Genomic DNA, 15,895 nt, shown 5'->3' with positions numbered 1-15,895 from the left:
TAAAGTTTATTATTTCATGTATCTGTGTTTTATCTTTTACAGTTGTTATTCAAGGTCAGAAAGTATCCTCTACAGCATTTTCAGAAAAAAAATATAAAGAATCAGGAATACTTTATGAGGGATTTCAACCCATAAAGACCTAAAACATCTACCACTGACCAAAAGCACTACTGATCTAACATGTTTAATACCTGTAGATCCACTAATCCTATCAATATATCTAAATAGCTGGTGTTAAATGCAGTTTTTCTTCTTTTTGTGGTCATTATATATGACCCATTTAGACATTCAGAGGTTCTGTTGTTACCATGGAAACACTGTCATTTTCTAAGATATTGATTCACCAGTAAAACCCATGGAGTTTGATAAATGACAATGGATGGAGACCCTTGTTTTATGTTCAGTTAATGGTATATTTTACTGAAAAAGTCGCTTTTTTTCAGTGTTCTCTGTTTTTGATATAATCGCCATCAACTTCAATCTGAGTTTTTATGGACATCTGTATGATTGGTACTAGGGATGCACCAATACCACTTTTTTCCAGACTGAGTATATGTACAAGTACTTATATTTGAGTACTTGCTGATACCGAATACCAATATGAGTACTTAATAATACCATTACAGTTTTTAGTTACTCTTGAAATTGTGCTTTATTGTCGTTGTCATTAGTCCGACTGTAGCAAAGTGATGCTACTGACATTTAAAGCATTGGAATGAGCATTTTTTAATTAATCCACCAGAGGGCACCACTCTTAATTAACATAGTTGCCAAATATCACAAAGAAGAGTAACGTTTTTTGAGCCGAAGAAGAAAGTCAATAATAACAAACATGGTAACGACAGAGGAGGTAATACTAATGTGGATACTAATGTTGATATTGATGAGGGTAGTTGTCATAAATATGTCAGTAGTTTTTCACAAGCTCACACAGTCGTAAAAAGATCTGCATCCGTTCCTGGTGGTACTGCTCCGAATTCTCCATCTGGGTACATATCCACGAGCACCCGGAAAATGGACAAAATTATGTACATAATGTATGCAGAGGACGGACAGAACGCTCCATCCGTATCCGTCTGTGTCTTTAACGTAACTTTCAGTTACCGTTACTTTTGTCATTGTCATTTATTTTGAAAAATCTTCACACTGCTGACGTTACTCCTCCACCACGTACCTGCTGCACTTTTACAAGTTCAAGTAGAAGTATCAGACCAATACCTGATACTGGTATCGGCATCGGTGCATCCCTAATTGGTACATTATACACTGGAAATTAGTGATTTTCACTGGAAAAAAGCAAAATGCAGAGGATTATTTTATAATAAATGGTGTTAAATCACTTAGGAAATGTTAAATATAGAGGGAAAAATCATGTGGGAACTGCCATAAATGTAGTACTGGGTCTTTATGGGTTAAGACTGTAATTTACCACACAAGAAGAACTGCTCTGATTATTTGAAGGCCTTATTTTTGCATAGGTAAGAGCTCACACAGCAGCCAAAGACAGTTGGGGTGTGAGGAGAGATCTCTGTCAACCAACAGAAAGAAAGACACCTTTAAACCCAAAAAATTGGTATAAAATTGCAGGTGCTTACTGCATGTATTAGACACATGACAGTGATAACAGTTTACACACAGGATTACATTTAACCCTTAGGGGTCTGAGCCTATTTTGGACGTTTTGGGGTATTTTTGATGATGATGATGAAATTCTTTATTCAGTCATCACATAATACAACCAGTGTCAACACTACAAACATTACCAACAGGTTAGTGACTGAAAAGGCACAGGTAGAAGCAGAATGCTTATGATAATGCCTGTCCTACATAACAAATTCAGCTACCCAGCATCCAATAAAGGAAAAAGAAAAAACAATATATACAACCAAACAAACAAGCAAAAACATAAAAACGTGAAACTAAACCAGAAAAATAGAAAACTTAACCAACCAAATTAATGGTAATTTAATGTAGAGCCGAAAATAAATTATTTACTTATTATTAGTTAGATCTTAACAATTGTATCCTTCAAAAATTGCCCTAGGTACCATTTTTTTAAATATCAAAAATGGCCTACACATTCTTAAATCCATGCTGGCCTCATTCCATAGTTTAACTCCAATAACAGATATAGATTTTAGTCTCTTTTCTAGCTTTTTGTACGACAAATTTACAAACATCTCACAAATCATATTTAGACTCGTGTTGAGAAAAACCTTTGTACACAGACGGGGAGTAACTTTAATTTTGCTTTATACATTATTTGCATTATTTTATAGTAAACCAAATCATTAAATTTCACAATATGGGATTTCATAAACAATTCGTTAGTATGTTCATAGTAACCGTAACTTTAGGTTTTGCCTTTATATACTATATAAAGAAATGTTTACTATACCCATGTTTGGTATGTTTTTTTTCAGTACAACTTCATCTATCTCATCTGTCTGTTATTTTTTCACTTTAACCTACTATATCAACACATAAGGACAAAAAACTCACAAAAAATATAAAAACTGATTCGCAAAATGTACATAATTTATGGCATAAATAACACAAAGATGCTTAACAAACCTTTTCAAAGGCTTTAAAAGGGAATATTGGTTCCAATTATTAGGTATATAAAATCAAAATTGAATTAAATTAACACTATAATCAAATATTTGACATAAAAGCAGATCTTTACATACGCGTTTTCTCCAGTTTTCCCAACCCCCCCCCCCCCCCCCCTTGGTTTCCATGTCCAGTTCAGGTGGGGGTCTTTTGCACCCATACCTGTAATGCTAATGCAGTCTGTGGATTAGAATCTGCAGATTCAGCCAGTTTTTTCCGTTTTGACAAAGGACAAAAATTGACGAAGATATGGTCAGAAATATAACACCCCCCCACCTTCTTTTCATACTTTTATTCACATTCATTTGCTCTGGTTTCAAACTATCATATCTCTGGTTGTATTTACTCTATCAACATCAAATAAAAAGTGGGAGAGTGTTTAAAGTTTTCAAATGCAACTGTCCCCAGTGATCTACGTAACCGACTTCTGACACTTATGACGTGTTGAAAATGTCATGTGATTCAGTCACGGGACCGTGACCGTGGACCCCTTAGGGCACAGGTGTCAAACATGCGGCCCGGGGGCCAAATCCGGCCCGCCAAAGGATCCAATCTAGCCCGTAGGATGGATTTGTGAAATCCAAAAATTACACTGAAGATATTAACAATCGAGGATGTCAAAATCATTTTAATTCAGGTTCCACATACAGACCAATTAGATCTCAAGTGGGTCAGAACCAGTAAAATACAATCATATTAAACCTATAAATAATGAAAACAGCCAATTTTCTCTTTGTTTTAGTGTAAAAAAAGTAAAATTACATGAAAATGTTTATATTAAAAAACTGTTATTTTACAAAAAATGTGAAAAACCTGAAATGCCTTAAGATAAACAAATGCAGTTTTACCAATATTCTGCCTGTTATTAAATGTTTTGTGCATTTGTAATTGTAATGTAAGTTATAATGCACATGTGTAAATGATAAAATGATAATCTGTGGCATAATATTGTTAAAATTGCACTTGTTTTTCTTAAGACGTTTCCAGTTGTTCATGTTATTCAGATTTTTGTAGATGTTATCATTATCAGAATTTAATTTTACTTTTTTCACTGTTATTATTTTACTGGTCCTGCCCACTTGAGATCATATCGGGCTGAATGTGGCCCCTGAACTAAAATGAGTTTGACACCCCTGCCTTAGGGCTAACGTACAGGGTGACATTTTGATAAAGATGACGTGTTAAGGCAGGAACATCTTCTTCTTGGTACAAGGAGCAATTAGACCACAAGAAATACAAAGACCGTAACATGGTCGGTCACTTACATCAGACTAATCAGTCTCAGTAATCTTTCACTTTATTAATCCCAGGATGGGAAATTATAGGTTGCATCTTACACAGAACAAGGAGAAGATAAAGTGCACAGTCGCCAAAAGTACTAGACAGTTAGCCATAGTTTATGACAGTTTCCAACCCCTGAGTTGTTGTGAATGCTATTTACATACAGTGTTGGTTACACTGTAGGTACATACATCTGTTTATGTTTACAAGCCAAAAGTGTCCAATAAAATCTGTTCCATTCCTCTGATTTTTTTTAAGAGCAATTAGGTCAAAGGCTTTGGCTTGTAATTCTGTCTCTCATGCCAACATAACACAGACTTTGACTGGTGGCCAAAGCAAAGGTTAAAAGCAAAAACGTCAACTGTTGGTGATTAACCTTTTTTTAGTCCCTTTTCTGCGGTCAGGTCCTAAGTCCATAAACCTTCGCAACAAATATTGGGAAATCTCATATAGATGTAGTTCACAAAGGTGAAGCTGGTATTACACAAAATTGTTGAGAATAAACAGAACCAGATGCCCTCGTCAAATACAACCTTAGCCTTTTTGTTGACTCTACAAGTGAATGTAGTGAATGAACAGCTGGCAGGACACTGAGTACCAGAGGATCTGTGGGGAAAAAAGTTTTTCCCAGTGTCACACTATAAACTGTGGTGGAAGGAAATGACGTGAATGAAAACACATTGAAAAAATGTAGACAGACTGCCAGCCTGTGTGAACGACACAATGCATTTGATCCTTTCATGCATGAATTACAAGAACCTTAATCAATTTTTTTTTTTTTTTCTTGAGTGATTTTATTCCTCTTTAGGCATTTAAAAAAAACAATGCGATACCTTTTTTTTTTTTTTATTTAGCTATTTTTCATGGAGTTGCAAAAATGTCCACTCAGCTGGACCCCATGCGTTTAATTTTTGAAGCAAAAAAACACGTATTTACTGTGAAAACTATGAAATAAAAACATTTTAATGCTGCTAATCTGATGTTTTCTCACATTTTAACATACTCTAATACTAGTCATTACTCACTTCATTGAGATAACATGCAAAAAAAAAAAAATTTTTGTTGATAATGACAGTCTAATAACAATAACAAGGAATTGATTTTACGCTCAAATATGTTAGATCAAGTTTATCGAGAGCAGCAAAGTTACAGTAATGTTATCAGTTGTAGTGTATGGGATGATGCATAAGTGTCCAATGTGTTGGCTGATATGAAACTAAAACAACAAAACCCATGAATATATAAGAGAACAGCTGTAGAATAGCTGTCCAATGGAGTGACCACTATGCATGACAGGGTTAAGATAAAACTAACAAAAAGGTGAGATGGGTAACGGTACAATAATCACTGTTTTGGCAAATTGAGCAAAAGATGAAAGTGTTCCTTCGCACAAAAGAATGACTGCCATAAATTATGGATTTACTCGAGCATCTTTTTCTCAAATTTGATTTACTGATTGATGGATGTATTTATTTCAAATATGAATGTCAAAACAGAAGAAAATAAATAAACAAAACACTTATACATAAGACATAAGACATATAATACATATTCGAAAAGAAGTGAGAAGAAGTATAACTTATAAACTCCCACCCCTTCTCCTTATATAATTATAACTATAATAACCTTCCTAGTCTAAGCATATCTATACTATATACCAGGGGTGTCACACTCATTTTAGTTCAGTTCCACATTCAGCTAAATAAGCTCTGAAGTGGGCCGAACCAGTAAAATAATAACATAATAATATAGAAATAATGTCAACTCCAAACTTTTTCCTATGTTTTAAAGTGAAACGAGTAACTTTACATCATGATAAGGTTTACATCTACAAACTATCCTTTTAAAAGATGTGAATAACATGAACAAACTGAAAAAATAAATGTAATTTCAACAATATTCTGCCTCAGTTTATCATTTACACATGTACATTATAACTTACAGATCACAGTGGATCTTCAAATACACAAAACATTTAGTAGCAAGCAGAATATTGTTAAAATTGTACTTACTTCTCTAAAGACATTTCAGGTTGTTCATATTTGTTCAGCTTATTCACATTTTTTGCAAAGTTATACTTTGTAAATGTAAATATTTTCATGTATTTACACAAAAACAAAGAGAAAAATTTGGAGTTGTCATTATTTATATGTTATAATGATAGCCTTTTACTGAATCCTGCCCACTTGAGATTGAATTGGTCTGAATGTGGAAACTGAACTGAAAGAACTGTTAATATCTTAGTGTAATTTTTGCATTTCACAAATTCATCCCAAGGGCCAGATTGGATCCTTTGGCGGGCCAGATTTGGCCCCCTGGCCACATGTTTGACACCTGTGCTATATACTATAATATGACTGATACTTATTAAATAATTTGGTTTCTGGCTTTACGGAAGCATATTGCATTCACACAAAAAATAAAATTTGGCTCTGTTTTTCTGAAATAACAAGATAATTACCTCGTAATTACAAGAAAAAATAAGTTTAAAAAAATTCGGCTTTGTTTTTCTGAAGTAACGAGATACTGTTTTCTGAAAAAATTTAAATTCGGCTTTGTTTTTCTGAATTACCAAGATAAATATCTCGAAAAAACAAAGCCGAATTTTTTATTTTTTTTCCCCCCAGAAAACAGTATCTCGTTAACTCAGAAAAACAGAGCCAAATTTAATTTTTTTCAGAAAATAGTATCTCGTTAATTCAGAAATTCAGAAAAACAGAGCCAAATTTTTTTTGGCTTATTTTTTCTTGTAATTACGAGATAATTATCTCGTAATTACATAATTATCTCGTTAATTTGGAAAAACAGAGCCGAATTTTATTTTTTGTGTGAATGCAATACGCTTCCATAGTTTCTCAGTCACTACCAGAACAAATATTACACCACCACTGATGCAGAATAAATGTATAAAATAAATATGTGTAAAATGTAGGACAAAATCTTGTATATTAAACAACAATGCCTGAGAACAGTAGTTATCATAGTAGATCTGTTTAAAGCAAAGGCAAAAGTTACAAAGGAAATTAACAAATGGGATTAATGTTTTTATTAAAACATTTAGTTAAATATTCTAACTAAATATTTTAAATAAATAAATAAATAAATAAAATTTAGGTGTTGATGGTAACTAAATATTAGTTAAATATTTTAACTAAATATTTAGTTGTTTTGATACTGATAATCTTAAGTCTGACTCCAAAACTGGTTGCTTGTTTGGAAAATTAACCTCCTGTCTGATAAACAATTTGTTTATTTATTAACTCTGACAGAACTGAAACGTCTCGTCTCGTCAGCTCTGTAAGTGATTTGTGTCTAACATAAGTACATAAGTTCTCCGACACGCTTTCCTTGTTGTTGCTTGTTTTTCTTCATTACACTTTGTGGCAAGTGATGGTTAGAGGGAAGGACAAATGCAATTTTCGGAATGTGGCGTAATTGTATCCAGATCTGAGCTGCAGGCAGGATGGATGTTTCCTATACTGTGTTCACAAATGAACTTACCTCTGTGTGTGTTCTGTACAAACAGCTCAACTAAAAACTCTACAAAGCTGCTTTTCTGCATCTTTTACATCTTTTGCATCTCTGCATAAGCCATGCCAACCCCTCATAACATACATGGTTTAACTTACTGTTTTAATTAATTTTTCTAATAAATCAAATTTATAGCTAGAGGATCTGTCTCACTGACACTCACTGAAAATCTATAAGATAATGAGAGCTGCGTATTTGAATCCTTGAGCTGAATAGCAGGTGTTTTAGAGCATGTTCTAAAACTAGAAAAGCACTGAGAGAGCGTAGACCTCCGCCAAGGCAGATCAGCCTTGAAATTTTCAGGAAATGTTGATACTGGCACAATGCGATTACTTCATTAAGTTACTGTTGATAGTAGATAAACTATTATTGATCGTTATTCACGTCATTAAATCTCTCAGCGTGCATGTTTGAAGAGTCTGTGATGTTATTTAGTGGGTGAAAAGTTTTGTCTGTTTTCAGGGTCATGTTTGTTTCCCTCCACTCTATAACCACATTAAATGGGGCGTATGACCTCGACCTTTATCCGTCTGCAGATCAGGTCCATGTGGACATACACAAAGTCAAATATTGTCCCTCTTTCCTGTACAGGTAGAGTTAAGAGCATCAACGTTAGCAGGGAGAATATGAGCAAATCTACAGTGAAGCCCATTTAGTGTCAGTACAAGGAGGATGTTTTTGAAATCTAAGAATGAAGTGGACGCTGTGTAAAACCTTATACTTTAGCCTGGGGGCCAAATGCAGCCCGCCAAAGGTTCCAATCTGGCCCGTGGGATGAATTTGCAAAGCACAAAAATTCCACAGTCAAGGCTGTGGAATTCATTTTAGTTCAGGTTCCACATACAGACCAATATGACCTACAGTAAAATAATAACATAATAACCTAAAAAAATAATGACTCCATATTTTCTTCTCAGTTTGATGTGAGAAAAATAATATTACACTATGCCTATAAATAATGACAACCTCAAATTTTTGTCTTTGTTTTAGTGCAAAAAATAACATTAAATTATGAAGATATCTACATTTACAAACTATCCTGTAACAATTAAATGTGAATAACCTGAACAAATATGAACAACCTGAAGTGTCTGAAGAAAACATTCTGCTTTTTACTAAGTGTTTAGTGTCTTTGTAGATGCAATCCATAATGCACATGTATAAATGTTAAGTATGAGGCATAATATTGTTAAAATTGCACTTATTTTTCTCAAGAAATTTCACTTATTTCAGGCTATTCGCATCTTTTTTTGTTCAGATAGTTTATAAAAGGAAGTTTTTCCATAATTTAATGGGGTTTTTTGCACTAAAACACAGACAAAAATTTGGAGTTGTCATTATTTATAGGTTAGTATGCTATTATTTTACTGGTCCGGCCCACTTGAGATCAAATTGGGCTGAATGTGGCCCCTGAAAGAAAATGAGTTTGAGACTCCTGCTTTAGAGAAAGAAGCCCCAAGACATGGAATGGAAGTGTGGGCCTTTCTAGCTGGTTAGCAGTAAGTTACATTTTGAAGGACACTATCAGTAGGTTACTGGGTTAAAGGGAGTCCTAAATCAGTTGAGTTGTTTGTTTGGATCAGGGGTCTCAAACTCATTTTCTTTCAGGGGCCACATTCAGCCCGATTTAATCTCAAGTGGGCCGGACCACTCAAATAATAATATGATAACCTATAAATTATGACAATTCCAAATTTTTGTTTTTGTTTTACTTACTTCTATAAACTATCAAAAAAAAAAGAGAAGAAAAAAATGAAATTTAAATTTAAAAAAATTAAGAAAATTTAGTGCAATTTTGACAATATTATGCCTCAACTTATCATTTATACATGTGCGTTATGGATCAGATCTACAAAGACACTAAACACTTAGTAACAGGCAGAAAATTGTTCAAATTGTGTTTAATTTTCTTTAGAAATTTCAGGTTGTTCATATTTGCTCAGGCTATTCACATTTTATTGTTACAGGATAGTTTGTAAACGTAAATATTTACATAATTCAATGTTATTTTTTGCACTAAAACAAAGACAAACAATTTAAGTTTGTATTATTTGTATTACATAATGTAATATTATTTTTCTCACATCAAAGCAAGAAGAAAATATGGAGTCATTATTTTTGTAGGTTATTATGCTATAATTTGACTGTAGATCATATTAGTCTGTATGTGGAACCTGAACTAAAATGAGTTCCACAGCCTTAACTGTGAAATTTTTGAATTTTGCAAATTCATCCCATGGGCCGGACTGGAACCTTTGGCGGGCTGCATTTGGCCCCCGGGCCACATGTTTCAGACCCCTGGTTTGGATGTTTGACGGTGCTCCAAACACAATGTCACAGCATTTCAAAATTAGGTTAAAACATTTTCTGTCTTAGATGGTCATAATGTAACTTATATTAGAGGTTGGCCAATAGTGGATTTTTGAGGGCTGAGGTAATAATAATAGTTTGAAGCAGGGTAGAAGATGATATGAATGAATGAATGAATGAATTACATGGGCTTATAAGACACCAAAAATAGAAACCAAAGGCCAATTTGATGAGTGATTGGACGATATCAACAAAAAGAGTGTTACAGTGTCAGAAATGAGGTCTTTAAGGTTGTCAGATAAGTGTTAAACATCTAAAGTAGGAATGGAGAGATTCACCAATTTCAGTCAGTGGTCCGAGACAGATGTTTGCGATGCGACTGCACCGGTAGCTTCAGTGTGCATCGGATACAACTGCCAGCTAAATGCACAATGTGTCTTTCTTAGCATGTCTGCATCAGTAAAACCCATGGTTACATCAATTATTATAGTTTATCTCTTCTGCACCCGTGTTTTCGAGGGGCCATGAATGCACCTCACCAGTAAAATAATAGCATGATAACTTATAAATAATGACAAGTCCAATTTTTTTGTCTTTGCTTTAAAGCACTAAATTTAGTGCAAAAAACCCCCACAGGGGTCAGATATTTAACATAATTACATCTTTTTTCTTTTTTTTTACATTATATTGCCTATACCAGTAATTTGCCTTATAATGACCAAAACATATCTTTCATTTCAGTACTTTGGAGGAACGGTGTTATACTTAACCCTTTAACCCAGGGGTCTCAAACTCATTTTCTTTCAGGGGCCACATTCAGCCCGATTTGATCTCAAGTAGGTTGAACCAGTAAAACAATAGCATAATAACCTATAAATATGAAAACTACAAAGTGTTTTAGTGTAAAAAAACAAAACAAAACATTAAATTATGAAAATACTAACTTTTCTAAATTATCCAAACAAAAAAGATGTGGATAACCTGAAAAAAAAAGAAATTTCTTAAGAAAACTAAGTGCAGTTGTAACAAGCATTATGGATCGGATCTACAAAGACAACAGTAACAGCCAGAAAATTGTTAAAATTGTGCTTATTTTCTTTAGACATTTCAGGTTGTTCATATTTGTTCAGGTTACTCCCATTTTATTGTTACAGGATAGTTTGTAAATGTGAATATTTTCATAATTTAATATTATTTTTTGCACTAAAACAAAGACAAAAATGTGAAGCGGTCATTATTTCTAGGCATAGTGTAATATTATTTTCACATCAAACCCAGAAGAAAATATGGAGACATTATTTTTTTGTAGGTTATTATGCTGTTATTTTACTTGAGATCATATTTGTCTGTATGTGGAACCTGAACTAAAATGAGTTTGACAGCCTTGACTGTGGAATTTTTGCAATTTGCACATTCATCCTACGGGCCGGACTGGAACCTTTGGCGGGCCACATTTGGCCCCCGGGCCGCATGTTTGAAACCCCTGATTAATATGCACTGTCCTTAATTAAAAAAATATTATTTTTATTTTTATTTTTATTATTATTATACATGTGCAAAACACATACCATACAAATATATACCAAGCAAAGTACAACATGACACTGGAACCAGTTGTCTTTTCATTTCTATTATTATGAAAACTTTTAGCTTCATTCAATAAACTAACAGTATTTTACCAGATTATTTATTCTGCACTTTATGTCATTCAAACTAACAAAGACAACATTCAGGAAACATAATGAGGCCATGTTTGTGTCAAACTGAATATTGGAACAGTTTACTATTCAACAAAAGAGACTCACAATCATATGCCTCCTTCAAATCATAACTTCAGCATTGGATGAAGGAAAACCAAGCCTGTGACCATCAGTACATTGTCCTCACTGAGTTGTTCTGTGTGTTTTTATGATGTTTTGCCTTCTTGTCAACTGTCTTTCTTGTCACCTGCCTACTACAGATGGAAATTAGCACTGCTGTTACAATCTGGTATATTTACAGCTGCAATTGTTGTAGATGTTCATTAATATGCACTGTCCCTAATAAATAAATAAAGTAATTAATCTATTATTATTATTATTATTATTATTATTATTATTATTATTATTATTATTATACAAGTGAAAAACACATACCATACAAATATATACCAAGAAAAGCAGAATATGACACTGAAACCAGTTGTCTTTTCATTTCTATTATTTTGAAAACTTTTGGCTTCAGACAATAAACTAACTGTATTTTACCAGATTATTTATTCTGTACTTTATGTCATTCAAACTAACAAAGACAACATTCAGGAAACATAATGAGGCCATGTTTGTGTCTTATCATCTCTACCATCTCCAGCAGGTTTTGGTTTCATAAACCTGCTCCTGCTTCTCACCCTTCTGGTCCACTTGACCATCCCTGTCCTCCTGAAGGTGACCATTAGAGGTCCTTACCTGCTCATGTTGGTGGACTTCCTCTGTGCTCCTTCAGGTGGGTCAGTCCCGGTGGGTCAGTGTTGGATCTGACTGTTGATCTGTTGATCTGGATGACACCACTGTCACCTGTCACCTCACCGACTCGCTCTTCAAGCTCAACAGTGTTTGGAAACGCCCATCGTTAGGTCAGGTATCTTGCCTTTCTACCTCCGTCCGTGGGCGTGGAGGACAGGCTTTTTTTTTTTTTTTTTTTTTTTTTTTGGAGGGAGTCTCCGTGCGCAATTACGCACACGAGCCTGTTCTGGCGTGGGAAATCATATGGGGTTAGAGGTACTGCACTCGCTAAAGCCGCCTTCTGCAGCTTGTCCCATGGGATCACATGGGTCCCCTGAGAAGACATTCATCCAGAACACCCTTCCTTAGAGACACATGTAAATATTTTTATAATAATCCATCCAGGTCAAATTGAATAACTGCATCTTCTTCGAGCCTTTATATTGAAAACGCAACAGCATGGTGTCAGATTTGTGAATGGGAAAACTAGACAACCGTGTGAGTAAGGTGCAGTCACTTGCATAAGAAGGATGAGAAGAGGATGGATGAAAAAAAAAAAAAAAAAAAAACGAAGCTTGAAGTCACAGCCAGTGGCTCCCTCTGCTGGCTGAGGTCTGTTATTGTTTGAAAGCATTCTGGGACTTAGTGGTCAGATGATGAATGTGAAAGGAGGCAGTTAGAATGTAATGTCATCCATATGTTTACTGTTTGTCTTACAGTCTCCTTATTTACTTGTCATGTTACTCAGCTATTCTTTTCTGTGTGCAGTGCTGGTACTTGAGGGTTATATCAGGTCACATAGGCCAACAACAGAAAAAAAAAAAAAAAAAAAAAAAAACAAGAAAAATGTGATTATTAAACAGTTAGAAGTAAATATCTATAAAATAACTCAGTTTATTTATTTATTTATTTATTTATTTAGCACAACAACAAATCACACATTAGGACAAACAAAGAAACAAACTGTGCAGGTGAGATCAGAAAACCCCATGGGGCTTATAAAATTAATCTCACCTCATTACAGCATTATCTTAAAGAAAGACAGTCGGAATAAAACAATAATATACAAAGTACAACAAAAGTATGAACAGAGAATAAAAGAAAAAGAGTATGTGCACTGCAAATTTGAAAATGCAAATTTAACACCCTCAGAGTTGAAATTAACACCGAGCCAGGGTTTATATGGGAACCACCAGTTAAATGTTAAATCAACACTTTTGAAAGTGTTAAAATGATTAACACTATGACAGTGTTCAGACAAACTCTTTAAGTGTAAAATATTAACATCACAATAGATGAAAATAACATTAGATTAGTATTCAAAGTTCATTGATTAGTGACACCAACAGAGTTAACTATTCAACACTGCACCAGTATTCAAGTAACATTCTGTGGTGTTAAATGTAAATTTAACTAGAGTTTACTATACTACTCATAAGGTGTACATTGTCCACTGGGATTAACATAATTAGAGTTTCCAAAAAGTTCCAAAACGTACTGCAATAAAAAATATATTTATTTTTCTTTAACAGGGCTCCTAACGCAGATCTGCTCCGGAGCAGAGGAGCCGCTTATATATGCTTTCATATATATATATATATATATATATATATATATATATATATATATATATATATATATATATATATATATATATATATATATACATATGTATGTATGTATGCTAATTTTAGCAGCTGGTTAGCAAGTTGGTCCGAACAAAAATATACACATTATGGTACTGACAGAGCTTGACAGAAAAGTTACTTCCAGCCTAATAAATAGCCTTGTTTCAGAAGTAAAATGGTACTTAAAACAATGCCTCATATGACATCCATGAGCACACTGGTCTTCTCTGTTGCTCTGTCCAGAAATCAGCACCCATTATGGTGTTCAATCATGCTCCTCAACACCTGGTAAATGTACCCTGAAAAAGGACACCATCAAAGACACAAGCGGACTCTGCGAGTGTTAGTTTTTATGGATCAAACGTTATATGAACTCTGAATGGTGTTAAATACAAGTAACACTGTAAAATCAACATTGGCAGATTTGCTGTGTAGTAAGTTGAATCAAGATTTTATAAAGAAATATACAGGTAAGGTATTTATTTAAAGTAAAAACTGAGAGGATATTGATCTGTTTGAAAACAGGGCTGACTGAGCAGCCGAGTCACTAAATATAGCCATCCTGGAGAATTTGTTTTGCAGCATATAAAGTTGATGAAGGTGGGTAGGATAAGTCGCTCCCAAATTGTTTTGCAATATGTGAGTTATGGATAAATTAAGCTATAATAAAGAGTTAGGAAGCACTTCTGATGAAGGAATCTACTAATTTTACCAATGATGCTGACAGACTTCGCTATTTTCTTACAAAGTGAATGTGGCTCTTCCAGCTCAAATTTTCATCAATCAAGACTCCAGAGAAACTTGTTGATGAAACCTGAGTAATTGGGTCATTTCTTATGGATAAATAGATGTTAGAATTGCAATATTTTTTTTAGTTTTTTAATGTAAATATCCTCCTGAGACCCAGCAATGCGTTTTTGTCCTCTGTAGGGACAAGAGTTTAACAGCTTTATTGAAAGAAAAAAAAAAAAAAAAAAAAACACTATCCAAGGCAAAGCACAGTCCATAAAAATGTTAAAAATGCATCTGAAAAAACTGTTGCATCGTGCTGTTTCAAAGAGAGGCAGTTCTTTAATGTAAAAAAGCCAAAACTTGTACTTTCCTGGGTCTCAGGAGGATATGATGAAATTGGATTTTTTAACAACATTAAGAGATAGTTTATTTAATGCTATATATATAGAAATCTAATATAAATCAGTCTAATAACATTTTAAAATCATTTATTATATAATCACATGAATATGTTTTTGAAATTTCAGTGTTTAACTGTTATGAGAACCAAAGGCTGGGGTTTGTTTGGAATTGTGGATCCCAAAAGCCACATTATTTGAAAATGCCTCCTCTGAAGATGGTTTGTACTTTAATCTCCAAACACCCAGCAGGTAAATTATAAAATACTTAACAATCTGCAAAGACAAGAAAAGGAGGCAGTTGCAACACGAGTCTCATGAGCTTTAGGCCTGTTTTCATTATCTTAATTTGTAGAAGGCTGAGTTTGCAACATACGACATGCAGAACACGGATATTTGCATTTTTAAAGTAAAGAGTAAAAAACAGGGTGTGGAAGCCAGTTTTAACAGTTCCATCAGGGCTTCTGTTTTACTTTTTTGGTGCTGATTAAATGATCCAATTTCTTCATAGTCATTTGTAGATGTGACGTGATTATTCAGTTTGTCATGGAGTCGAGTTGAGGCATGAAAATGTGGGCATTTGTCACAATTTCTGCCCCAGAGGCTTGTGTGTTATCTAATTAAACAAGGATGAACGTGCATTATATGGGATAATAGGTTTACACTGTTTCATCAAAGGTTTAAAGTTGAGTTTGATGGAGTTAATCATGTCTGTGTTTACGTGTGTGGAATGGTGTGAGTGTAGTCTGTTTTTGATAATAACCTCCTGAGACCCAGCGATGCATTTTTGTCCTCTGAAGGGCACACAAAAGTTTCACAGTTTTACTTAAAAAATGCTGTCCATTGCAAAGGACATTCCATTAAAAAATTAATAAAATAAATAAACAAAAAAATTTGAAATATATGTGAAAAAACTGTTGCA

The 15,895-nt window shown here is 33.9% G+C and overlaps 1 protein-coding gene across 1 annotated transcript in view; it reads right to left on the bottom strand.

Annotated features, from left to right (window-relative positions):
* The window catches only part of LOC115421349 (uncharacterized oxidoreductase YjmC-like), a 28,443-nt gene extending 16,142 nt beyond the window's left edge, over positions 1-12,301 (bottom strand). The window contains exon 1 of the mRNA XM_030137200.1: positions 12,180-12,301. Within this exon, the coding sequence (XP_029993060.1) occupies positions 12,180-12,187 (8 nt within the window). The 5' untranslated portion in view covers positions 12,188-12,301. The remainder of the gene's footprint in view (positions 1-12,179) is intronic.
* Between the last annotated feature and the right edge of the window lie 3,594 nt (positions 12,302-15,895).

The sequence above is a fragment of the Sphaeramia orbicularis genome, chromosome 6 (assembly GCF_902148855.1).
Source record: "Sphaeramia orbicularis chromosome 6, fSphaOr1.1, whole genome shotgun sequence".
Lineage (NCBI taxonomy): Eukaryota > Metazoa > Chordata > Actinopteri > Kurtiformes > Apogonidae > Sphaeramia > Sphaeramia orbicularis.
Note: the sequence above shows the minus strand (reverse complement) of the source record. Positions and strands in the feature narration are given on the sequence as shown.